The sequence below is a fragment of the Mustela putorius genome, unplaced genomic scaffold (genome assembly GCF_011764305.1).
Source record: "Mustela putorius furo isolate JIRA1106 unplaced genomic scaffold, ASM1176430v1.1 tig00000508_pilon_pilon_pilon, whole genome shotgun sequence".
Classification (NCBI taxonomy): domain Eukaryota; kingdom Metazoa; phylum Chordata; class Mammalia; order Carnivora; family Mustelidae; genus Mustela; species Mustela putorius.
In genome coordinates this window covers 10,224,642-10,252,441 of record NW_025421402.1, presented here as the reverse complement: position 1 = coordinate 10,252,441, position 27,800 = coordinate 10,224,642, and the positions used below count along the sequence as shown (strand labels likewise).

Sequence of the window (27,800 nt, the reverse complement as noted above, 5' to 3'; positions counted from 1 at the left end):
TTTGGACCTCAAAATCATGAAATAGAAGTAAAGATAATTTTCTACCTCATTAGGCTCCTAAATACTTTCAGAAATATTCCACCAAACATCATCTAATCTTTCTCTGTTGTTTTATTCTAGCATGCCTCAAACCCCATCATTCTGTTTCTCTCTTTATCTCTCTCTGTCTCTGTATCTCATTCTCTCTCTCACACACACACGCATACACACATATACAACACGGTTAGATTAGACATAGGACAAGGTATTAATCTCACCATACTCTGGTTCATTAATCCTTGTCAGGAGCTCTGTGTTCAGTTCAGAATTTAATAGGTATTATTAACTGAAGAATATGGTGAGTCCAGAAATCACCCTATGAAGACAAGTTGAAGGAGCCAGAAAGATTTAACCAGAAATGAGCCGTTTTTAGACCCTTCAGTTATTACAAGACCTTAGTAATTTGACTATTCTAAACAGATTATTTTACTAGTTCTCAATAATTTAATAACAAGTCCTTGCAGGTGTAGCTTACTTACTGATAGTCAATTCTCAGTTTTTTAAAAAGTAGATGTTCTTCTTTAAGCTAAAGTAGAAAAATTTTTCTAAAAGTAGAAAAATTGATTATTTTGGAAAACATTTTGAATATTACACTGAAAATTTCATAGAACTACTGGTTCCAATCATCTGATTGCTTCAGATAGGCTGATAATGTTAGAAAAAAACTCTTTATCAGCAATGCATGGCAGTCCCACAGCACTACTTTCCATAATCAACAAAACCTCCCTTTGCATAGATATGTGTGTAAAAACAGAACATTCATAGAGAGGGCAGAGTGCCATCAAAGGTGATTACAGAGACAGTAAAGTTATTTTATGCGAGGCAAAACAAAATGCTGGGTATCTCATAGTGTTTCAGAACCTGATTTCAAAAGGATCATACAGCTAGAAAATAAAATTTAGCATGGTGGACCGTTCTACAGGATATATTTGTAAGTATGAGATTTTGTAAAATAGTTGATGAATACAATAATGTTGGTTTGATATCAATAATGAGTGGATGTTTAACAGCAGGACTGCGAGAAGTATTAGATTTCTTCTGAGGAAAACAAACTACTGAACACATGTTTGCTTGGCCTAGGCTTTCTATACTTAAAAAATAACTTGCCTGGCCTAGGCTTTCTAAAAAATACTTACAGTCATACATGTATAAATGAAGCTTCTAAATTGTACAGTAAAGAATAGAGTATAGATTTAGAGTATGGGCTTTTATTTTATGTGGTTGTGTGTGTGTGAACATAAATATATGTGTTTAAATAAGGGTATATATAAAACCAGATGTCTCAGAATCGTTTGCTTCAAAAATCATGCATTATCAAATAATTAGTTCCATTATTTGATTAGCTGTACTGATTCTGGGTATCGACCATTGCAAGATTTACATGAAGCATTGTTCATTTTGATTTTATGGAGTTTCTTCATTCCTTAATATTACGCCTAATAGGCACAAATAAAAAACAAATTACTTGCTCTTTAAAAGGCAAGAATTTTCTGTGCTATGGCAAACAAAACCTCACTAAAATGTAAATTTGAGTTTTTCTAAAACTTGAGGTTTTTCTAAGTTTCATGTGACATTCCATAACATAAGAAACACATTTAAATGCAGATATTATATTGAATAGAATGAATTTATAGCTATCTATCAGGATAATAAAAACATTTAAATATGTGGAAAGGTAAAATTTAAGAAAGTTCATTTAGTTTCATATTACTTTAAGAAAGATTTCATTTAAATGCTAGAGAAAACTTGGATTTATTCTGGCACAATATATATCTAATTAAATTCATCACTAAAGCATTTATAACCACTCTAAGAATTAGATTGTATAGATGAAATATACGCTTTCATAAAAAAAGCAAGAGAAACATTGGAGGCAAAATCATTTTGGAGACCTGTTTTTAAATACTCTACACTTAGAGTGTAAAAGTGAGCACTAGTTTTACTGACAGGATATGGAAAAAATCTAAAAGACAGTCAGATTAGAAAAAATTTAAAAATAGTAAATAAAAGACAGGCTTAACATAAGGTAAACAAAAAATAAAGAAATGGCAATGGAAAACACAAATAAAATATATAGGAATTTTTACAGTATCAATCTCTGAAATTAATAAAATTCCAGATCAGAAGTTAAATCAAAAACTAAGGATAACCTGGAGCGCCTGGGTGGCTCAGTGGGTTAAGCCTCTGCCTTCAGCTGGGGTCATGTTCCCAGAGTCCTGGGATCGAGCCCCGCATCGGCCTCTCTGCTCAGCGGGGAGCCTGCTTCCTCCTCTCTCTCTCTCTGCCTCTCTGCCTACTTGTGATCTCTCTCTGTCAAATAAATAAAAAAATTTAAAAAAAATAATAAGGATAACCTGGTGAGTGCTTGAAATGTGTAAACCTGGTGATTCACAGAACTGTACCCCTGGGGCTAATAATATGTTATATATTAATTTTTTTTAAGGTAAAAATAATGGGGAGAAAAATAAGGATAATCTAACACTAAGTAGAAAAATTATTTACTTAAAAATATAAAACAAGGTATTTATAGAACTATTTTGCCAAATATGCATTCTCTAGGAAGTACATAATAACATTTTTGGTTTTGTTATTATTTTCTTTTTAGGTCAATGGAATTTTTCCATAATCATACTACTAACATGAGAAAAAAATGATTGTTATTGATTTGAAATTTGGTGAGTTTCTCTAATTTAAATAAATTCTATATCATATCCATTTGGGTCATTCTTTTACAGAGAACTCTCTGTCAAATAGAATTTCAATTCTATAGAATATTTTGTCAATATAGAATTTTATTTGTCGAAATAAAATTTTGTCAAAATAGAATTTTAAAGCTTTAGAATATTTTAGGCTAATTTTTATGTTTACCAGTAAATGACTATGTATGCTCTAATTCCAAGTAAATTTATTAATTTACTTTTTGTGGAATTACCAAAACTTTTCCTTAAAAGTTCTCAATTATAGGGGCACCTGGGTGGCTTAGTGGGTTAAAGCCTCTTCCTTAGGCTCAGGTCATGTTCCCAGGGTCCTGGGATCGAGCCCTACATCAAGCTCTCTGCTCAGTGGGGAGCCTGCTTCCTCTCTCTCTCTGCCTGCCTCTCTGCCTATTTGTGATCTATGTCAAATAAATAAATATTTTTTTTAAAAAGTTCTCAATTATAAATATGAAAACTTTTCACTCCACCATTCTAAATTTTGATATTTAGATGCAGATCTATGACTTAATGACATATACTGTTGAATGAAAAATTGCAGATATTTCTTTCTAAACCACTAGTTATTTTTGGAAATTCTTTGTGTCAGACTGAATTTTATTTTCTTCATTTTTCCAGACAAAATTCCAAAGGCGACCTTTTCTCTTCTCATTTTAGAGGTACGAGAATTTTAATTTCTATTCCTGCATCTGTCTACCATCTTCCAAAATTAAAAGATTTTGTTGGTTTTTGTCTCTTTGTTTAATCTCCTTTTTTTCTCCATGTCTAAGCCTTAACTATAATTTTAAGCAGTGTTTTGGGTAGAAGAAGTAATAAGCTCAAGGGAACCAATCTGTCTATTATCAGAAGCTAAGTTAAATATTTGTGAATTTATCTTTTGGTTTCAATGCAGAGGGCATTATGAGGACATGGATAATGTTCTGCGGGATTTTAGCAAAGAAGTGGTGTATAGTCACAGTCATAGTGAATCCAGGAGTCATCAGAAAAGGGAGGCGCAGTGGACATTCAGTTTCTGAAATATTAGAAGACAGGCCATAGGGCTCCATGGGGTGGGCAAGGACATGGAGCAGAACTCTGACATCGGGACAATCCCCCAATAAATTCCATTTCTCAATGGACTAGAAAACCAAAGATCTTTGTAAAACAAGACTGCTTTGTGATTTAATTTACACATAATACATCTTTTACATAATTCTGTCACTAAATACTTTATTTCATTGTGGATGCCTTTATGTCATTATATTGGTATTCTGTAATTTAATTTATGAATGTTTGACTTAAAATACTAGATAATATATAAGTAACTACTTAAACATGATTATCAAGTAACATTTGAACTTAACACTTCGGGGAATTTATAGTCTATTAGGATTGTAGAAGTCAGAAATATAAATAATATTATTTCATACATTTATATTTTTATTACCCTCTTTTTCCAATGTCGTTTAACTAATGAGCCAGTTGGGCGAGAGAACCTAAATTAATCACAGGGCTACTACTGGTCTATACAGAGCCTTTGCTGGAATTTTAAAAGATGGCCTTTTAAATTTAAATGATGGTCTTCATTCACTACATGAATGAAGCCCCACTTGGAGGCCCTTTGGTTGGCAAAGAGACTGGGGGGGACCTAAGCCTCTTCTCTCCTCCAGACAATGTGTGTCCATAGACGAGACAACCTCTTATAATTGTAAAGGGTAGCTCTGGCTAGACTGTCTTCTCAGAGCTTGTCTGGCCAAACAAATCTTTCCTGGTAGCCTTGTCCCTTCAATATGATGTGTGCACCCAAAGTGTCTGACCTGCTACAGAAGATCTGGCTACTTCTAAGCTGGAACCCCAGCTACTAATATGTGAACAACAGAAATACAGGAACGTGGTACAAAAGAACAGGAAGATTTGCAAGGGAGTGTACTAACACACTGAAGAATGGATAAGGTTAACTAGAAGATTTACGAGGTCTGAGATGAAATTTAAAAAGGGGAAGGAATGCAGTCTGGCTGAATGTGTGTTTCCTGTACATACAAGAGAGTTCAGGAAATATTTCCTAAGTGACAGAGTGCAAGAAGCTACAGGAAGATCAGATTAACTGGAACAGAAAGTTTTTGCGTGCAAGCATTTTTCTAATCTTTACAATTCCATTTTAGAGACAAGGAAATTAAGAATCTAAGAGTTTACTTACAATTACACAGCTAATAAGATCCTGAACTCACAGCCGTGTTTCTTTGGCTTTGGAGCATAGAATTATTTTAACATACGCAACCACCTGTCAAGAGCTGTGGGAACTTGGGGTGCATGGGTGGCTCAGTGGGTTAAAGCCTCTGCCTTCAGCTCAGGTCATGCTCTCAAGGTCCTGGGATCGAGCCCCACATCAGGCTTTCTGCTCAGCGGGGAGCCTGCTTTCCCTTCCTCTCTCTCTCTCTCTGCCTCTCTGCCTGCTTGTGATCCCTGTCTGTCAAATAAATAAATAAAATCTTTAAAAAAAAAAAAAAAAGAAAGAAAGAAAAAGAGCTGTGGGAACTCTCTAAACTCTAGAGCATCTCGAAATTACTTTACCTTTGTCATGCGTCTGACCTCAATACGTGTTGCATACTAAGCCTGTTCTACCTTTGCCAAACAATTCCAACAAAGTTCTTAAAAATATATGATAGCTTGTAAATAGACATGAATTTTAGTTACAGAAATCACTAATGTGTGCACATAGCTCTGATACACCAAGTGAGTAGACAATGACATACAAAAAATTGTGTTAAATACTGTAGGGAAGGGAGAAGTCATGGTCCAGCAGAAGCCAGGGATGACTAGTTTTATTGACACATGACAGAAAGAACTTCTTTACCAGCCTCCCACTTAGAAGAGAAGCAGGGAGCCATTGGATAATCTGCACTTTAGAAGTGATTACAGAGATAAAGAATCTTAAAATTTAATTCAGGGTCCAATTATGCACAGGGTCGGTTATGAATAACCAATCAATGTAAAAGATTTTTTAGCCTCAATTATTTCAGTGTTAATCATCCTTGGTCAGATTTATCTTTCTAACAAAGCATCTTATTTTCATCACACCATAATTCAAAGACCTCAGTGAATTATTGCTACAACAGAATAGAGCCCAACATTTAAGGCCATCTAGAATCTGTCTGCACACACAGTTATCCTTATAATCAACTCTCTCTTTTGCTTAAATTGATTTAAATCTATATTTGCAATCACAAGAGTCCTAAATTTGTTTTTTTTTTTTCTATAGATATACTTAACTACTTGTCCCTTGCTCCACCTTATGGGAGAGAAGCCATACAGAAAATGAAATCCATCAGACCACAGAACCCCCAAATTCTTATCCCCAAACCTACAAATATACTTAGATCTAGACCTATTCCAGTTACAAAACAAACAAACAAAAAAAAACAGCTATTTCTTCCTCTATTTTCACTTTCAATATTCTATCCCTCAATCTGAATTCTAGTCCCTTAAAAAAAAAAATTTTTTTTTTCAGAAACCTAATGTCTATTGATTTTCCTCCTTTCTCCTAAGTCTACAACTTCTTTCCATGAACACTATTTGCCAATCCGAGGGCAGGTCACTTACACTGTAGATTTTGTGAACCAGATTCTTTTTTTTTTTTTTAAAGATTTATTTATTTATTTGACAGAGAGAAATCACAAGTAGTCGGAGAGGCAGGCAGAGAGAGAGAGAGAGGAGGAAGCAGGCTCCCCACTGAGCAGAGAGCCCAATGCGGGACTCGATCCCAGGACCCTGAGATCATGACCCGAGCCGAAGGCAGCGGCTTAACCCACTGAGCCACCCAGGCGCCCCTGTGAACCAGATTCTTAGAGATGTGCAGGCCAGAACAGCCAGAGAGCACAGTCCTGCCTCTCAGTCTCTGTTACACTGTTTGTTTATGGCTTTCATTAGATGGGAAGGAAGGAGGGGCGAGACGGAGGGAACGCAGGAATGGAGAGAGGGCCAAGGAGAGAAAGAAAGTCCAAGTAGCCCTATATTGGTTCTGGTCTCCATTTCCTCTTGTTTTCTTCCCTCTTGCTTCTGCCCTCCCTGTTTGCCAAAACCCCTCTCACCAAGGCTCTTGATGACCTTCGTGTTAGCAAATCGGATGGATATTTGCTAGGCCCCCTTGTCCTCTCTTGCTTTCTCTTTTTTTGAGAGAGTGCTCACATGTGCATGGAACGGGCCTAGGAGGGAAGAGATGGGCAAAGGGAGAGGGAGAGAGAGAATCTGAAGCGGACTTCATGCCCAGCATGGCAGGGTTCGATCTTGGGACCCTGAGATCATGACCTGAACCAAAATCAAGAGTAGGATGCTTAACCCACTGAGCCACCCATTCTTTTTTCCTTCATCTCTTCCCCGCTCTTAACACTCAACTGACTGGTCTTTGCTTTTTGATAACTCATTCCTTGGTTTCTGTTTATACTCTGAAGCCTTCTGCAGGCTTCACTTTCTCAGTGTGTTTCTGAGTCATCTGTCTTGGGCCGTCTACTTTTCTGAGTTCATATTCTCTTCCTGGACCATCTTATCTTTTATTTGGGTTTCTCCTATGTGTTTTATAAAAACCGCCACCTTTATCTTGAGTTCAAATCTTTTATCTGAACTTGTTTCCTGCATGCCTCCCACCTTCCATATCCAATACATCAGGTTCTCTACCACGTCGAAAATCTGTCCCTCTCCCTTCAGCTCTCCGGCCACCTTCCGAATCGAACCCTGTAAGATCCTCACCTACATTCCCGCGGGCAATCTCCTAACTAGTCTTCCAGATTACACCCTTGCACCATTACAATCAATTCTACTCCCAAAACCCATCTCAGATGTTAGCACGTCACCTTCATATTTTAAAATCTTTAATAATTTTCCAGCTCCTTCCTATGAAATTGATGGAGTGTATGGCCCAACATGCTTAGCTTCCGCAGGTCTTCCAACTTCATCTCTCATCACTTTCTTGCTGCAATGAACATTTTGGAACATGATTATTGATCCAATCTTAGTTCTCTAGCCCATTCTCTCAGCTTTCTCCCTGCCATATTCTAGATTCATGAGAAGACTACATTCCTTTCATTTCCTCAATTGGAACATGAACCAATGCCCAAGCTGCCCTGTCCTCTTCACTCAGCACATTCCTGCACATCCTGTGGGTTCCAGCTCAGCTATTACTATACTGGGACGCTGTCTCTAACCACCCTCAAGTCTGGCTAGGTTCTTCTCCTATGTGTACTCATGGACCACTGGACTTCCTGTCTCAAAGTCCCCATCAGAGAGACTTTAACTGCTTGCTAGTGAAGATAGGAAGAGGAAAAGACAGGATCCGCATGGAACACTGGCAGCCAGAACTTGGCACATAACAAGTGTTCAACAGATGTTTTGAATGAATCAGTGAAGACTAATATGAAAACTCACTGTTATCCTTAATAGTTCATTGTGTGTAATGCATACATATTTAGAAAATATTTCCATCTCTCATTATAAATTGTAGATTTAAGTACTCTTAAATTTTTGAATTGTTTTCTCAATGTTCTGAGTTTAAAACCCTCTATAACATACACTTCTATATAAAGCCTGGGCTGAGTAAACTGTACCTAAATTTTAAAGCCAAGGTTATGCTGCCAACAACAGAGAAAACCAGGTAAGCAACACCCTTCTCAGAATTCACCCTTAAGGAATCTTATTTTTTTACTTAGCTATATACACTATTTTGGCTAATTACAAAGAAGCAAATTCTTGTGTGATATATTGAGAGATCTTTCTAAAAATTACCCAAAAAAAGGGAAGACCCAGGAGTCGAATTCATTGTTGGTGGGCCCTAAATGGGAAGATTTTTCTCAGTAAGCTGTATTTTTTTAAAACATATTAGGATTGGGGCGCCTGGGTGGCTCAGTGGGTTAAGCTGCTGCCTTTGGCTCAGGTCATGATCTCAGGGTCCTGGGATCGAGTCCTGCATCGGGCTCTCTGCTCAGCAGGGAGCCTGTTTCCTCCTCTCTCTCTCTTTGCCTGCCTCTCTGCCTACTTGTGATCTCTCTCTGTCAAATAAATAAATAAAATCTTTTAAAAAAATAAAAATTAAAAAAAATAAAACATATTAGGATGAATAAGTGGCCCAGGTGGGTTCTAAAGTCACAACTCGAAGTACCTGCATTTCTAAAAAAATATTTATAAGATGAGTTATTTTATTTTCATCTCTCCTCCCCACGCCACCAGTGGTTGTATCCCGTTAATTTCAAAAACTGATGCTTATTTTTTTCATGATTTATAATTTTGTGTGTTCCTGAGACATTGACTCTAGCATATAATTATTTTAAATGACTAAATTATACTAAGTACATTTTGTATTGCTTTAGAAAAATGAGCAGTTGGAATTGTTGGATTTGCAAGATGTGCAGAGATGAATCTAAGAGTCTTCCTTCAAAGTAAGTGGCATTTAAATTAGATGGCCGTTCTCATGCATATGTATCACATGATAAATAGGTGTACATTTATTCAATGGCTAATTTAATATATTTTGTTCAGAGAGTAAAATTTGCATATACACATGAGCAATTCCTCCAGAAGAGCAATCATGTATTACCCTAAGGTTTCATGTTCATTATTTATGGGTTACACTTGAGAATTAAGCAAGTTTAATGTTTATACAGGGTCTATTATAAACACTCTTAGATTTCTTTAAAGTTTTATATTGTTTATGTTCAAATGAGATTCTTTATCCAAAATATTTTCAGGATTTTAACCCTCCATCTAAAAGTGCCAGAAACCTCATGTCTATTTGGAAGAAGGGAGACTGGTGTGATAACCAGATGCTTACCAGCCTCCCGAGTCTCTTGGATATTTTGCCAAACTAAACATGTAGCCATTTGGATGGGAATAGTGATTGCTAAAATGGAATGCATAATGCCAGAGAAGGGTAACAAACCGTTTGATTGGATTTTCCACCTCAAGGATTCCCACACACTCCAGGATTCCCACACTGAGGATCACTGTGTGTTAGTTTAACCAGAGTGCCTAACCAAGTCCATGTGGACTGCTCAGTCCTGACCCCATCTCCCTTGCTATGGTCAGAGCTCCTGGCATGCCTGTTCCTGCCCTGTAATAGCAAAATATCTGAAAATACAAGCATTTGTGTGAGGTGAGGAGGAGGCTGAAGTGGTAGGTGGATGAGATAAGAAGACCCAAAGCTCAGCATTTTAAACAACCAGGTGACGCTGCTGTGCTGGGAGGGAGATGAAGTAGGTTAATTCGGGAACAGCTTCCATCTCTTCTGCTGATGACTCCCATGGAGTCTCACCACCAGGGGCTCATGTTTCCTTCTACTCACCTTGTAGACCAGCCATCGGGGAAGAGGGCGGCCAGGGAAAGAGAATTTACGGTCATGACAAGCTGGTAGATAACAGTCATTGGATAGGTGTTGTATGTTCATGACCTTCTACTTTTCAAGATAACTTCGAGAGATAGGTATTATCTCCATCTTATAGATAATAAAACTGGGGCTCAAAGATTTTAGGCAACACCAAAAGCTATTAAATGCAGCCCTGGAATTAGAACTCAGGACTCTCAGACTCTCAGACTCCAGTGACTCTTCATTCCCATTTCCACAATGCCACGAGGTCTCAGAATGCTCCCCTGTTTTGTACCTGGTGCTTTTATTAGGAAATCCGGATGGGTGAGGGGACAGAGAGGTTTAGAAATACTCTCACCTGAATAGCAATGGGACAGCATGAAACTTGAGATGCTCAGAAAAAATTACAAGCAAAATGGGGTTAAACCAAAACCAAATTTCATTTTACAACTTGAACCCCAACTGTAATCACTCTGATCGTGATCTATTCCCATAAATCTCATGAATCTTAGATAAGGAAGAATTCTCTCAACAACAAAGTGCCAACGCTTTATTTTAAGCTAAGCCAAGACAATGACAGCATCTTGGCTCATATTGTAGGTTTTCTTTTTTTCCTATATAATGGGAACACGGGTGGAGCCAAGAGGAATGCCATATACCTTGCCGAACTTACCATTTCACTGGATGGGAAAGGTCACTGTAGGTCACTGTTCTTAAAGTTCTAGTAAGAGAAAAGAACAACGAGTCAGATACCATGTCATGGAAATGGTTTTTGAAAGCAATCTTAATGTCAGTATACTGTTAAGCCTCAGTACTGATGCACATAGTCCACCTAAAACTGGCACGGACCATCCAAATTTGTAGACAACAAAAGACATTTGACCTTTTTAAGACTCCTGATATTTTTGCATGTTCTAGGTCATGTTTTAACCTCTTTGACTAATCTTCTCCTTCATTGTGTTAAGTCCCTCCTAATGCTGATAGCTGTTCCCGCAACACCAGTTACTGAGCTCCCTACACCAGGTGTAGGCAATGCATAGGGCTTACTTGTATCTACAGTGAGCTGATGCCTTGACATCACCAGAAACAGGAAGATGAAGAGTGAACCAACTGTAAATTGAAACAATCATAAGCTGAATGGCGATGAACACATTGAGTATTTTGAAGGAGAGAAAATAAAATGATACGTAAGAATCCATAGTCACTAGCCAATCACCTCACAAAGCCCCAAAAGATGAACAGAAATGAAGCCTCAAACCCAGTATTTTCCACAGATTTTTTGAAATGGTAAATAGTTTTTATACCGTTTATTCACATATTATTCACTTTTAAAAAATTCAAACCCTCAGCCTGTAAAAAAAAATTATAACAAATAATAGAGAAAATATCTGCATATAGGTTACTAACTTTATTATATGAATGCATGCAAATAGACTTTGTGGATAATCTCTAAGATATAGTTACATGGGCCAACACATTACTGATGCCAGCAGCACATGATGCAAACCCAAATGCAGTTTGGCAATTTATACCAAGAACCTTAAAAATGTGCATTTCTTGGGGCACCTGGGTGGCTCAGTGGGTTAAAGCCTCTGCCTTCAGCTTGGGTCATGATCCCAGGGTCCCGGGATAGAGCCCAAATCGGGCTCTCTGCTCAGTGGGGAGCCTGCTTCCCCCCACACCTGCCTGCCTCTCTGCCTACTTGTGATCTCTCTCTGTCAAATAAGTAAATCTTAAAAAAAATTTTTTAATGTGCATTTTTTTTAAAGATTTTATTTTTATTTATTTGACAGAGAGAGATTACAAGTAGGCAGAGAGGCAGGCAGAGAGAGAGAGAGAGAGGAAGCAGGCTCCCCGCTGAGCAGAGAGCCCGATGCGGGACTCGATCCCAGGACCCTGAGTTCATGACCTGAGCCGAAGGCAGTGGCTTAACCCACTGAGCCACCCAGGGCGCCCCTAATGTGCATTTCTTGACCCACTTTAATTCTACTGTTACAAATCCCACCCATAAGCAATTGCCCTGTGTGAGCATAGCAAGCCTTAATCACAAGTTTTTATGTTAAAAAAATGAGAAATAATCAAGATGCTCATTGAGAATAATTATGTAAACTATAGAATGCCTCCTTATAGGAACACCTGGGTGGCTTGGTTGGTTAAATGGCCAACTCTTGATTTCAGCTCAGGTCATGAGATCGAACCCCACATTGGGGTCCATGTTTGAGGATTCTCTCCCTCTGTCCCTCCCCAATCCACATTCTTTCTCTTTCTCTCTCTCTCAAATAAATAAATCTTAAAAGAAGAAAAAAAAATGCCCCCTTGTAGAACCCTCCACAATGACTATTAAAGATTATAATGTTATAATTATAAGTCGTAACACTATAAATGGATTTTAAGATAATTGCGATGACACGTAAAAAGCTTAATACAAGTGAATATATATACATATATATGTATACACAAACAAAGTATGCATGTCCACAAACACACATTCAGAGTATGGCTACTTCTTAGTTAAACACACACACACACACACAAGTAACAAAAACACTGAAAACAAGTAAATCAAAATATGAATAGTAGTAAGTTGGGAATAATGGAATTAAAGGACTATGGATCTTTATCTTTTAAAAATTTATTTTTAAATTTTATACTACTTTCACAATTTTTTTAAGTTTAGTAATTTAGAAAGTAAAAAAAAAAATGTAGGAGATCACAGAAAGATAAATTTCCATCCAAAACCACACACAAATAGAGTACAACTATAATTTGGCATTATTTTCAAGATCATGTATTTCTCTGTAGTTCAGCAAACCCTTGAGAATACTTTGGTACAATGAGCACCTTCTTTTTCTTTTCAAAGCATTACTTTGGAGGAAGTGTTACAGTGGGGCCAGTCTTTCGAAAAGCTGATGGCTACAAAATGTGAGTATTACGTATATTTCATCTTTGACTAACCAGTCAGTTTCACTCCTAACAGAAGAAGGTGGCACTAGATGATGAATGTACGCCTCTCTTCTCACAGCCTTCTAAATGGCAACTGCTCCCAGTTAAAAAAAGAAAACCTGAAAATAGTTTGTCATGTCAACCACTATTATTTTCTTTGGTGTTAATTAAAACAAGATTAGTCACTGGGAATTTTTAGTTTTGACAAGTGTACGTGTAAAATCCCTTAGAAAATATGCTTAAATTGTAACACATCCTGAAATACACTGCCTTACCATGGCCTTCTAAAGTTAGGATTTTAGAAAACTCAACAATTTGCTGCTCTTAGTGCTTTCAAAAGTAAGAAAAGTTTGAGTCTTAATGTTTTGAAACTCCTCGGAGTTAGTTTTCTGTTTTATCAGTGTCTGATTTACACAAGACTTCATATAAATCTGCATATAGTGGTATGGAAGTATCAACATCCAGATGGTATAAATGAGAGTTAACAAAAATGGATATTAGGGAGATAGAGTCATAGGCTCAAAGCAAGGAATACAAAAAAGTGTGTGCATTCATGGGAGCAGCCACTTGTATTTGGGGTAGAGAATTGGAAAGTTGATAAGTACCAGAAGACAGGTACGCAGAGGAAAAAAAAATGTAGTAGATACTCATAGAAAATTCTCTTGTTTGAGGAATTTAGTATTTTTTTAATGGACTTTGTCCCCATCAAATGTTTGCTAATTGTTGTCTACAGACCTCTTCTTATTTGAGATTCCCTAATAGACTCTCTGCAAATATTTCACCTGTTTACACCTACTGACTATGGAGAGGGAGTTAGCTATGCTACTTAATGATTTAACTGATGGGATGTATCAGTGGTGACTCTGCATAGAGTACTTCCTGTTACTCCTGGGGGTGACCGTGTTTCTGGGGCACTCCTGCTCTCTCTGACACAAGGGCCCCTCCTGGCATGGAGACAGCTGACTCATAGAGTGTAGACCAGTGGTGTAGACCCCTGGCTCCTTCTACAGGAACCCTTTCCTCAGCTATTCTGGAAATTACTTCATGGCCCTCCCTACTGGGATCCACACCTCCAGACCTAGCCTAACAACCCTTTCCAATAAACATCTGAGGCCAGGATTTTCTTGTGAATCGCCCCAGCCTTTGACTTTTTAAGTATTCCTCATATTTTGTGATCCGGTTTGCCAGCATGATTATGAATTTTTAAAATTGAAATTTGGGGGGTCAATTTTAGGACACTGGAGTAAAAGGAAGAGACAAAAGCATATATTGTTCAGTCAGCTATATTGATTGATCCTCCGCTAAATAATTTGGATTTCAGTCCCAGCCAGTGAAATCTATGTTTTGCAACATTGCACATTAATCTCCCTCTTGAAGTTTCAAATTCTCTATCTGTAACATGGGGATAATATCACCCATCTTTCCAGCATTATTGTTTATGTTAGCCATAAAACACCTAGCTTAATAGCTGATGCAGATTAGGCATGCAATAAATGGTAGTTACTTTAATTAGTAATAAAGTGCATGTCTCTGAATATCATTCCTTTTTCTTTGCTGCTTACCAAAAAGTTCAAAATCTCTAACTTGGCCTTTAAGACCCTTTATCCCAAACTCAAACACACTTTCTACGATTTAGCCGCAGCTCTCCCTCCTCACATGACACACCCCTCCGCCAGGGTGACCTTTGTTCCATGGCACACCTGCTCCAGGTTTCTTGGCAAGTCCTCTGTCTACTCTGTTATCTGCCCGTCCTGGCTAGTAAAATTCAACTTCCACCTTTTCCCTGCCATCTCTTGGAAATACTTGCCGTCTTTCTTCCGTTGGTATCAGTATTTATTCCGCTTCTAAGTATGGTTACTTAGCGTACTGGGTTTTTTCCACAGACACTTTCTCAGTAGATTTTTAAATTCCCTGAAAACACAGATCAGAGAGAGTTCACCTTTCATCTCCTGTCCCAGAGGCTAAAAATGTGCTTTGTATTCAATGGGCATTTAATAAATGTTCAATGAATACTAACATAAGACAAATATTAGTGAGAAAAGATCCAACTATCAAGCCATATTACATAAAACTTTCTGTGCCAGTCCTAAAGGCCTCATAAACAAAGTGAATACAGTTAGTTGTTGGGTAATGATCTAATAACCTCAAGTGATAGCCTAATTACAATTAGCTATTCAGAGGTCTAGTGTCATAAGAATAAGCAAAGTTTACAGAAAAGGAGAGGATGGGAAGGCTCTTTATTAAACCAGCAAAAGCAGAATAAGAATCTTAGGAGAAATTGAATTACTGTGAAATTCATGTAAAATTTAATAATCACATAATTTAAAAAGGGATAAAACAATTCATCGCTGGACCATCCAACCAGGAAGATAATATAAAACAAAACAAAACAAAACAAACAAACAAACAAAAAAACAAAGAAACATTAAATGTGCCAGAGAATAAGGTGTGTTTACATTAACCAAGGACATTAGTAAAATGTATTCTTTACCTAAGATATGTAGATGCTTCTTTCTACAGAGATTAAAAGACTATTTCTAAGAACATGTAGTTCAGAAACTACATGTAGGAAGGAAAGGTATTAAGTATGGTTTCAATGGATGAACAGGAATCGGTTTAAGAGATGTTTACTGAACAGCCATTAAGTACTAGCCATTACAATACAGTTAAGTTCAACTTCCTCTTGAGAGGAGGGGATCTAAGAATATCGTCAATTGAAGAACAGAACCCTGTCAAAATTAAGACCTTAATTAAAAATTAAAAATGCTAATAGCCTAGATGTTATTCAATGATTCATTATTGACAAACAAGTTAATTTTTTAAAAAGAGTATGTGTGTTCAATATCCATTCACTAAATCTTAAGCACTTAGGTACCAGGCAATGTGCTTGGGGAAAAAAAATTCCATGCACCCATTACCACATGAAATAACACAGGGAAAAGAGTAGATTTTTTCCAAAAACTGAAAATCTCCCAGAAGAAACAGGGAAGCCTACAACTGATAGCACATTGTGGTAAAGTAGAAAATGGTGATTGTTACTTCTAGTAATATCCTGAATGGAACTTCAAGGGCAAGGCAAACACACACTTTTTAAAAATAATAGCCTTTGACAACATTTTCACCAAACGATGAAGAAAGGGCTAAATGGCAGGGTTTGGTTTGGTTTCATTTGGTTTGTTTTGGCTTTTGCTTCCAGAGTAAGGATGGCTTTATAAAGCTTTGCCTTTCCCTTGAAGAAGAGTCTATTATTACATTCGACAAGCAGAAAGAAGCTCTAGATATAGAAAGAAAAACACAGACACACATTTCTTTGACATAAAATTACTTGCAAGGTTGGGTTAGGACAGCCTTATAGAAGAGCAGCACTTAAAGTATATCCCAAAAGTGTAGTTTGTGACTGAAGAAAAATGTGTACTTAGGAAGCATCCTATGAGAATCCGAGGGCTGAACAGATTGCTCAAACAACTGCTAAGAACAAACTGCTTTGAGTTTTAGCATACTGTGTGAAGTATGATCCCTGAGCTGTGAAGCATCTAGTGAGTTCCAACTATGTAGAATGTAGGGACAGTGGAAGTACTTTCCTGAAGGCATCCACAATTAAATATTAAAAAAATATATACATGCACCATAAACAATTTGTGAACAACTATAAAGAAGGGAGACTAGAAATAACAGATCGCCTAGCACAGTCCTCGTAGGTAGGTCTGTAGCACATACACACTAGGTTTGTGCTAAGGGGTGAAGATAGATGGTGGGGGATAGCAGGTCTCTGGGGAAAGCTTCTCACAAGAGGCAGATCTGAGCTGGGACTTGATTCCGACTGCTGTAAAATAATAAGGAGGTCTGACTGACAGTACTTTAAAAATAGTCAACTACTTTAGAAGTCCAGTAGAGAGACAGTGTGTAGGATTCCTCAGGATTTAGTGTAAAAATTGGTCTCATTAAAAAATCTCCCTGGTTCGCCTGGGTGGCTCAGTTGGTTAAGCAGCTGCCTTCGGCTCAGGTCATGATCCCAGCGTCCTCGGATCGAGTCCCGCATCGGGCTCCTTGCTCCGCAGGGAGCCTGCTTCTCCCTCTGACTCTGCCTTCCACTCTGTCTGCCTGTGCTCGCTCGCGCTTGCTCGCTCTCTGACAAATAATAAATAAATAAATAAAATCTAAAAAAAAAAAAAAAAATCTCCCTAATGAGTTAAGCAGAAAGTACCCTGCGAAATTTCCAAGTCTGCAGGTGATAGAAAGTTCTCCAAGTTTCCAAACACCCAAGTTTTTAGAAGAGTTACATTATTTGCAAATGGACATAAAAGTAGTAATAAGTTTTTTAATGGACCAGAAAAAAAAAATGTCAAAACTATTTGTTACTTTCTCATAAAAGTACCTGAGAATTACCAAAAATTTTTCCTTAAATGATGTTGACCCAAAATAGAAAGAAGTTTAGTAAAACTGCAACTAACTTGCTTGGATGATTCTTTCAGTCGTTCCTTGGGTGTGGGAAACCTTCCCAGCACTGGGACAGAGGTGAAAGATACCTACAAGGTCACTGTCCTCAGCTCATGTGCTCCCTCTAGAGGAGGAGATAGACAAACACACAAATAAATAGTGAATACATTAATGTCAGAAAGTGGTAAGTGCTTTCAAGAAAATAAAACCAGCTGACATGGCAAAGAGAAGGCAGATATAAGGGGACAGTTCAAGTGTATGACTAGAAGACAACTGTCAGAAGGGGTAAAATTTGAGCTAAGAGCTGAACAATGAGAAGCTGCCAGCCAGGCTGGGATCTGTGGGTAGAGTGGCCCAAGCAGAGGAAAGCCATGTTTAAAAGGCCCAGAGAGATAAGCGAGGACATTGTCTTCAAATAAACCATGCTCACCATATCATAAGTATAAGACTTATTGGCCACATAAAAAGCTTTCAATTGCAGAGTAACAAGGGTCAATGTGATTTTAAGGGTACTCTCTGGGGCGTCAGTTAAGAATCCAACTCTTGGTTTCAGCTCAGGTCATGATCTTGGAGTCATGAAATGGAGCCCAGCATGGAGCCTGCATAAGATTCTCTCTTTTTCCCTATCCCTCTGCCCCTGCCCCTTTTCCCAAAAAACAAAACAAAACAAAACAACAACAACAGGGGCGCCTGGGTGGCTCAGTGGGTTAAGCCTCTGCCTTCGGCTCAGGTCATGATCCCAGGGGCCTGGGATGGAGTCCCGCATCGGGCTCTCTGCTCAGCAGGAAGCCTGCTTCTCCTCATCTCTCTCTCTGTCTGTCTCTCTGCCTATTTGTGATCTTTCTCTCTGTCAAATAAATAAATAAAATATTTAAAAAAAAAAACAACAACAACAACAACAACAACACAAAACCCCTCTGATTCTCTTCTGGAAAAAAAAAAAAAAGGAAAAAAAAGAAAGAAACAGAGAGCTGGTTGGGGAAGCTATTGCAATAAACCATGTAAGACTATAAGTTAGCGGGGAAGACAAAGCCAAGAGTACTTAGCATATAGACTCTAATAGAAGTCATGGGACTGTGAGATCACTAAGAGGGAGTATCAGGGAAAGGAGAGGAGAGATCCAGAAATGGAGCTTAGGTGCATGCTGATAGTGCCAAATCCAGAGAAGAGGAGGAGTCAGCAAAGGAGGTGGAAAAAGAGCTTCGGGTGAATTAAGGATGAGCAAAACAGTACATCACCGTGAAAGGCAATGAAGAGCATATTTCAAGAAGGGAGCTGTGAGCTGTGTCCAAGACTGCTGAGAAGACTGGTAAGATGAGAAAAGACCAGGGATCACTGGATGTGGCAATATGGAAGCCAGTGGTGCCTTGACAGGAACTGTTTTAGGGGCACGGGAATGGATAGGACAATAGAAAGCAAGGGAGAGAATGTAGGGAATCATTTACATAAGTTTTGGGGTGAAGGTCAGCAGAAAAAAGAGTACAGGTTAGAAGGAGACATGAGGTCAATACTGAGAACATAGAGTCAAGAGCCATTTTTGGTTTTATTTGGGAAATACAGTAGAGGTGATGGCAACCGTTAGAAAGAAAGTGATGACATAGAAGAGGGTAGGGACAATTTCAAGAGCAACAAAGAAATGGAAAGTCATGGAGAAACCATAGTAAAGTGGAAGTTAGAAAAGAATGGCTCAGACATTGTTTCCAGTTCAGGAGAAAAGTTGGAAAGGAGGGAGAAGAAGGCATCCCTACCTGATGAAATGAGTGTTCTCTGTGAGGTCTGAGGCAAGGGCATCAGCACAGAGCTGAGGAGAGATGGGGAAGGGAGAAGGGAGACGAGAAGAAATGGTTTCTGGCGAGTGAAAGAACCAAGATATTACGGAGGGGTGGTAGAATGACTGTGTAATGTTGAGTGCCCACATAAAATTTGCCCAGATGATTTCAAATGAGAAAGTCCAGTTACATATGTTCGTATGTTCTCTTCAGTTTGTTCCAGAGCAGACGTAGAGTTAAGCCATTCTAAATAGGCAGGTTTTGTGAATCACAGAGTTTACATCACCATTGATTTGGGTCAAAGTCATCCTTCAAGGTGGTGTATACTTTCCTTCCTTCTCAGTTACCACGATCACCTGCAAACACCCTTGGAAATGCCAGGTTGGATGCTATAGGACTATCATATCTCTGGAGGCCATGAAGACGGTTCCAATTCCTGTGCCTGGTGCATCTTCAGCCTGGCACAAAGCAGACATTAGAAGTGACGGATGGATGCTGTTACTCCACATGCCTCCTGATCCCACAGACAGAGCCTTTCCCTCAGCTCTCTTCCTCTGAGAGAGATTCTGTGCTGCTCGCTGTGGATCTGCAGCTTCCTACACTATAATTTACTCTGCCCTCTGCTAATCCCTTGCTGTTGCCATGGTTCCCCTCGGCAGCCCTCACACTACCTCCCCTGCGGGGTGGCAGCTCCTCCACGTGGCACTATTTGTCTTCTCTAACTCCTCGTGCACTTGTTCCCTTGAGGGAGAAAAAGAGAACAACAAAACCTGGCCTTTCAGACACATCCTTGTTCCATTAGGACATGTCGTCTCAGTGTCAAAAAAAAGCAAAAAGGAACAACACTTCAGGTAAAATCTTCTGGTCTTTGGTGCCCCCAGGATGCTAAATAATTATGGCTTGCTGCTTCACCTTTCAAAACTTGCAGAGAATCACTTTCAAACATAAAAGTATGAGAAGTCCGAAAGCCTGGATTGACACACTGGTCTAGTCAGTACCTGCTGTATACAAGGCAGGGCAAAGCCACTGGGCGTGTGAAGACAGACCTGCAGTCCTAATTCACGAAGTATGAGCCCGGGAGTGGGAAAGTAATCAAAGGTAAAGGGGTAGATAGAGCAGACTGTGATGCAGGGTGAGACAGAACTGTAATTATATAAGATGGGCCAGGTGCTATTTGTCAACAGATGGGAAACACTTACTTAGGTGGGGGAGGGGAGTGTTCGAAATTTTTCCAGAAACTGAGATGCTCCACATGAGTCTTAGATCAGAGTACAAAGGCCACCTCGTAGAAGGAACTGCCTGTACAACAGCATGGCGGTGGCACATGGCTTGGCCAGGAGCAACACTCAAACCAAGAATGTTTCCAGAAGTGACAAAGAAAGAGGTAGAGAGGTAGAGAACACTGTATCTTCATGGGCCCTGTAGCCACTGCCAAGGTCTGGCTTTTTTTATGGGGGCAATAATGGGGAAAGGTTGAAAGGTTATTATTAAAGGGTTGTGGCCAGATTTTTGTTATAGAGATTTTTTCTTTTTCTCTGATAAAAGTGCAAAAGAGATTGAAAGCAGGTCAGATAGACAAAATGAGGTGTTTTTTTTTTTTTTTTCAGATTAGATGGCTTACATATTTTTCTCAAAAATCATAAACAAAAATTCTATGTAAAAAGAGCAGAGAAGATAATGCAATAAATATAACTATGTCTCTCATATGTAAAGATCTGAAAAAAATCCAGAAAACACTAATAGTGTAAAAAAATTGTTATATGATTTGAAATTCACAGAAAGAAAAGATATGGTCAGTAAGAAAGAAAAAATGTTTCGGCATTAATATATTAAAAATCTAAAACAACTGTAAGTCACTGGTTTTATCCCCATCAGACTGGAAAGGGTGAAGTGAGCAGACATTTTGACACTAATGTTAGTAATGAAAAATAATGAAATCTTTCTGAAAGCAATTTTACAACAAGTATCAATAGTCTCCAAAAATACGGTATCTGTCAACCTAAGGATTCCACCCCTTAAATTAATTCTAAGAAAATAATTACAGATGCAAAGATTTATACACGAAACATTCAATGTAGGATAATTTACAACATAAAAGTGGGAAACAACATAGATATTCAATAATAGCAGGGTAGCTAAATATAAAATAGGGTAGCCTTGCAATAGACCAGTATGTGACCCTTAAAAATCAAAAGAAGAAAGTGTTCCTACATACTAAATATGAAAGAATGATGCAAAATTGTTTTCATAGTATAATGTCAGTAATTTATATATGTATCTATGTTTGTATCCATGAATGAATACTAGGTTAGATAGAAAGTTAAACATTAACAAAGGACTGAAAAAAACAAAGGGAAATATATCAAATTGTCAATAATCTTTATTATCTTTATTGGAAGTTTTCTGTATTTAAAAACAACTCATAGTACTTTAAGTTACTTTTATAATAACACAGCAAAAAGAAGTTAAGAGAAAAATCATAAATGATTAATATCATAGTAGCCAAACTAGAGAATCTCAGTAAAGCAGGTTTACTTTTAACCTTCATATAGAGTCTAGTACAATTATGGAATTTATTATTCCAAGTGGTACAGATTGAAAATAAAATAAATTTAAAATTGTTTTAGGTGCATTTCTGATGAAAGACCGCAATATAGCAAAACGTTAGGATTTAATTTGTGGTGTAAGGTTTTTCCCCTTGCAGAAAACAATCCTGCAACAGATGGGCCACTGCTCTGACTCAGCCAAGAGGAATGTCACGTTTTCCTTCTGCATCAAGATACTGACATGTGTTATCTTGTGTGTCATAGAAATACTAATTTCAGTGACTAGCTTAAAAAGATCATGCTAGAGACTCCCAAAAGCATCACTCGCATTCTTAAGAAAAAAGCATGCATTATATATGACATAAACCTATTTTTTCCATCTTCTCCATTTAATGAGCAATTCTAGTTGTTTCTCCTTATTCACTCTGCTCAAGCAAAATCACGGTCTGTGGAGTATAATGCTCAGGAAGGAGTAGCATTTACAACTTCAGAACGGGCTACTTTGGGCCTCACTGCCCGATTTGGAAAAGGCTTTTCCACCTTTAAATTCATTTGTTGTCTGAGTCAGTAGAAATTCTCAATTGAGCAAATCAGTTCCAACTTTAATAATTACTCATATTCCTGGAACACTTTCATACAAATGCATCTTCAGCTGCTTACTTGACTAAGTTATAAAAATTCTATAAAACATACCAGCCATGTGAGTCTACTGATTCCAGGCACCAGAATCTTCTCTGAAATATCAGAGAGGTCCAAGTGATCGATGTCAGCTTTCAGGTCCAGGTCAGGTAAAAGACCACATTCAAATCCCACTAATTTACAAGAAAGGTTCATTTCTTGTTCATGTCACACAGTGACTGGGTTCAGCTCCAGGTCTCTTCCATATCTTCATTCTAACCTTCAGACCAAAGGTTCTTTCCCAGAATGTGTCCTTTGCAAGACCAGTTGGAAGGGCAATCGCAGACCACCTGCTTCAACTTTCTGCTTAAAACCTTCTTCCAGCTATCCATGGCACATTTCATATATTTCCTTGGCTAAAACAAGTCCAATAAGCAAGGCTGATATAAGTAGGACATAAAATGTCATCCTCCTATAAGAAGGGCAGGAAGTAACTAAGACCAATACTACAATCTATCATATCAAGTGTCTACATAAAATATCAACAGCAATGCATGGATGGTTTCATGAGCAAAGGCCTTGGGTATTTTGAAAACTGTTGAACCATTTGCCCGGTCCCATAAAATCCTTCCTCCGCTCAATCAGGAAAGAAGTTAGAGAAGGCTGACACAGACGCAGGGAGGTTCTGAAATGAGAATCTCTAAAGATTTTACTATGCAATGAAGCTAAACCTAAGTATCAACACAAATTCAGAATTCTATAACATAGAATCTAATATTGGTTTCCAAGTCATCTCCTTCTCCCCTAGCCGCCCAGCCACTTGAGCCATCCAAGTAGCCTGGTGGCTGACTCTCATTCCAGGATCTACAGATTTTATCTGGTACCTCATTCCTTACCCTGTTCCATAGATCACTTCTTTCTTTTAGGACTCTCAAATTCTGTTCCTCAGGACGCAATGTCCAAATTCCACTAAGTACAAAGTATGTCAAATTGCTTTTTATCTTCTTAGCTAGGACTCCATTTCTTCAACACACACTGCAAATTATTGTCTTCCAGCTTTACTTATTAAGCTAGAAATGGCTTTCTGTTTTGATTTTTTTTTTTAATGGTTTTGTTTTGTTTAGGTTTTGGTTTGCCTTCCCATTCAGCTATTTCTCTAAGATGAGCTCCGCTTGGTACAGTCTTTGTCTCTGCCCTTAGCTTTCTGTGCCTGTGATGAAGCAAGGCACATCTTAAAGTTGCTTGGTGGTGAAAAGAAACTTCTTGTTTGAAATCTAAGATAAAATGTATTCCCCATTGGGTAGAAATATCTAATCCATATCATTTCCTATGTTACATATTTATACACGTTCCATCCCCATCTCATCTGTCCTCTCAACTCAAGTGTTATTCCGTTCAAACCATTTCCTACTGAATGTCATGAAGATTAGACTTTCATGATATTCATGAGACATGCTCTAATTTTGTGTGTTCCCACGAAGGCACATTTCTTGCAAATTGAAGAGGGGATCTGCCTCTTTTTGAGTTTTTTTTTTTTCTTGAATAAAAATATCTTGATTGCTATCTTTATTTTTGTATCACTGCTGACAGAGCCAGTAGAAGCCAAGAAGTTACGGCTTTCTAGTGCTAGAAAACTCAGCCTATTCTGTAATACGAAGATCTTGGAAAGCTTGACTTTATATTGGTACTCTACCTCATTACCATTAATTCTTTTTTTTTTTAAATTTTATTTATTTATCAGAGAGAGAGGGGGGGAGAGAGCGAGCACAGGCAGACAAATGGCAGGCAGAGGCAGAGGGAGAAGCAGGCTCCCCACTGAGCAAGGAGCCCGATGTGGGACTCGATCCCAGGACGCTGGGATCATGACCTGAGCTGAAGGCAGCTGCTCAACCAACTGAGCCACCCAGGCGTCCCATTACCATTATTTCTTATGGCAGTTAATAATACTGAATAAAATATTGTTAATCAAAATCCTATGCTTGGTCACATATTCAATGTGCCTACACACACACTTCTATTTACTATCAATTAAAAGTTACATTGTTTCATCATTTAGCAATTCAATTTCTCAGATATGCCAAGAGACTTCCCAGTCAGCAAAAGAAGTTCTGAGAGGGTTCATCCTCAATACTGAGAATGTTTAGTCCTCCCAGAGATTTTCTTTAATGTGCTATATTTCTGGGAGCTTGCCTAACCCTTTTCTACAAAATAGTGCCTCAGTCAGAAAAGCACCTTTCACATGGATGTCCTTGTCTACCCACTCCAAAAATACAGCTGAATACCAAAACTACCAATGATCATCTCTGGCATCAAGAGTCATCTCATGGTCATGCTACACATACCCATTGTCCTGTTCTCTATTTTGAGAGAGTTTCCAACACCGCACCTGAATTCCATTCTTCGTCTGGTCCTTCCTTTCTCATTTGAACCATAAAGCATAATGAGAAGTTGAACGTTTCCTCCATCCATGTTCTCCATGTTGGATACTGAGAAACACCCCAGGCTGTACAACCTGATCAATTCATTACTTCTACATGACTTGGATATTTTTCTTTCAAACTTGACCTGCCTGTTGAGATTCTAAACCGTGTCCTGACCCTCCAGTATGGCTGGAGGACTTAGATCTTCATGTCAGTTTCATGATGGAGCTCTGTCTACTGATCCAACTTAAGCCCTGTTTCTGAGTCCCAGTGACCTCTCCTGCCCCAAACCCACCCACTTCAGTGAACATTTTCCTCTGAATGACTCAGAAGAAAGGAATGAAGCGATGACCCCACTACTAACGAGCATTGTCAAAATATGCTTTGGATGTAAGTGTGATGTAGTGTGTGTGTGTGTGTGTGTGGTTTGTGTGTGTGTGTGTGTATCATTATACAATATTCACTTGTTGAATAATTTGGAAGCTTTGATTTAGACTTTAGTTTTAACCTGAATTAAATATTGTTCAGATTTTCTAATGATTTTGATCCATGAAAATAAACTGATTTCTCCATTACTTTTAGATGGTCCAGTGGTCTATACAGCATACTTAAAAATGGAGCACAGTGATGAGAATATTAAATTCTGGATGGCCTGTGAAACCTATAAGAAAACTGCCTCTCGGTGGAGCAGAATTTCTAGGGCAAGAAAACTTTATAAGATTTACATCCAGCCACAGTCCCCTAGAGAGGTAACTACGCGACAGTCACAGCTAATGGAAATCAGTACATCCCGGGGAGGGCGCTAAGATCTCTCAAGCACACACATGTGCCAGGCACTTCATATCCAGTATCTCCTACTATGCTACAAACTCAATATTGTAGACCTTATTTTACAGATAAGAAGCCTGAGAATCTGGGAAGTTAATTAGCTTGTTCGGTGTCACAGAGCTGATAAGTGAGAGAGTTAGGATTCACAGTTAAGCCTGTCTGGCCCCAGAGCTGCTTCTCACTAAATTATCCTAATTCCTGGAAGAGTTTCTTTAAAGAGAGAAAGAGAGAGAGAGAGAAAAAAGGAGAAGTCCTTGTAAAGAAGAATCGACTTTGCTGGAAGGAACTATAGATGCCATACACTGGCATATTGAATACCCCAGTGGTTTGGGAAAAGTCTGTGCCTCCACACCAAACTCACTGCTCACCTCAGTTCCAAAGCAGCCAATCAGCAAACATTCCCACTGATATTTCTGCCAATCATTTACAACGGCCTCAAGAAAATAGAGAGTCATGAGTGCGTGAAACACTGGGACCCCTCCTGGTAGAGAAAGAATAAGGAATGAAGATTCTTGTCAAGGGATAAGGGTGGACAATGCTATGTGAGATTCCCATCTCACAGGACAGTCCTACGTTATTGACTGGTTCCTCAAAACTCTTATCTGGAAAATACTTGGTTTATTGAAATAACCACTTCTCTCCTTTATTTCTCCATTTCTCTTCACTCTCTTCCCATTTCAGGGCATATTCATTGAAACCAACAATCATGACTACTAAGAAAGATAAACTTTAAAATAGCACCAACTTCCCCTTTCCTTAAAAGAGACCTTCATCTCATAAACTTCCTTGTTTGTAGACTCCACTAACAAACCAGTGCATCTAAGTAAGCAATGGTTTCCGAGATTTCCTTGGTCTGGGGCTATGTGTTTTCTGTTTTGTTTTGGTTTTTAACCTGGGATAGGAAGGTGGATGTTTGCTTTTGAAAGAGCAAAGTTTGTCTCTTAAAAGTCTTTTTGGATATCTACAGAATTTCAGACAAAATTACCTTTTTCCAGTAAAAAAAAAAAAAAAAAAAAAAAGGGAGAGGGGGGGAAAAATTAAACCTTTCCATTATGGTTTCTATCTTCAATGATACCTACTTATGCTCTGCATGTAATTTCACTTTTCAGATTAACATTGACAGTTCAACAAGAGAAACTATCATCAGGAATATTCAAGAACCCACTCAAACGTGTTTTGAAGAGGCTCAAAGGATAGTGTATATGCACATGGAAAGAGATTCCTATCCCAGATTTCTCAAGTCAGAAATGTACCAGAGACTTTTGAAGACTATTCCGTCCAACAACAATTCCTAACTCTCACTCAAAAGTATAAATTGAAAACGGTGCATTGAAAGTGCTGGCTTTGTTTCTTTAATTAACACACACACACACACACACACACACACACCATCACACACTTACAATCAGAAATAGAATAGGAATGAAATAGAAGAGATCAAATTGCATATTAATGTCTTCTTGTTCTCAAAGAGAAACAGATCCCCAAAGGGATGGACTCTTGAACAGTTATAACATGAAAAACACAGTTCATGGCTTGCCTATGTAGCTCATGTAGCATATAGGAAAAAGGAAAGCCTTCATAACACCAATATTATGAAGTTTTTACTACGGTAGTCAATAATGATGGTTTCTTATTAGTGAAGTTTTGTTGTCATAAGGCACAGATCAGTTCTTTAAAAACTGTAGCTATATGAACTGTCTCTAGCATGAGTGTATTGTACAGATGGAGTGCTTGTAATAACTTCAGTTAGTAGACAAACAGTATATGAAGTACAATCAATGGTCTAATATTATGAGTAATATAAAAAGTTGTGTCTTGAGAGATATTTTATCTGTGAAATTTTCCTATTATATTCATAATTAAATTTCTATATCATATATATCTTCTAAATGTGAAAAATTGCTGACGATTCTAAGCTATTAATAATGTATAAAATTCTTCATTTATTTGTATATTGATATAAGGGTAGAAAACTTAGTTCCTATATTTGAAGTATTGTTTCCTCACAATGTGAATTTATCATGGTCCTGATAATCAATAAATCTAAATATAAACTAAAGTCTTATAAATCCATCCTTTTACGATTATCATATGATCTCCCTGATACAAAGAATTTGAGAGGCAATGTGGGGGTTGAGGGGGTAAGGAAGGAAAAA

At 38.1% G+C, this 27,800-nt stretch overlaps 1 protein-coding gene across 1 annotated transcript; it reads left to right on the top strand.

Annotated features, from left to right (window-relative positions):
• The first annotated feature begins 770 nt into the window (after positions 1-770).
• On the top strand, positions 771-27,800 carry RGS13 (regulator of G protein signaling 13). Its single transcript, XM_045081150.1, has 7 exons — positions 771-970; positions 2,645-2,714; positions 3,372-3,412; positions 9,089-9,157; positions 12,941-13,002; positions 25,396-25,562; positions 26,751-27,800. The coding sequence occupies exons 4-7, from the start codon at positions 9,093-9,095 to the stop codon at positions 26,934-26,936; spliced, it is 480 nt and encodes a 159-aa protein (XP_044937085.1). The 5' UTR covers positions 771-970; positions 2,645-2,714; positions 3,372-3,412; positions 9,089-9,092; the 3' UTR covers positions 26,937-27,800.

What these genes read in the sequence shown, in the direction of transcription:
- RGS13 (XM_045081150.1), top strand. Translation starts at nt 9,093, where the DNA reads ATGAGCAGTTGGAATTGTTGGATTTGCAAGATGTGCAGAGATGAATCT. An exon ending in TCTAAGAGTCTTCCTTCAAA is followed by an intron (nt 9,158 to 12,940) that starts GTAAGTGGCATT and finishes TTCTTTTCAAAG; the next exon opens with CATTACTTTGGAGGAAGTGT. An exon ending in AAAGCTGATGGCTACAAAAT is followed by an intron (nt 13,003 to 25,395) that starts GTGAGTATTACG and finishes CATTACTTTTAG; the next exon opens with ATGGTCCAGTGGTCTATACA.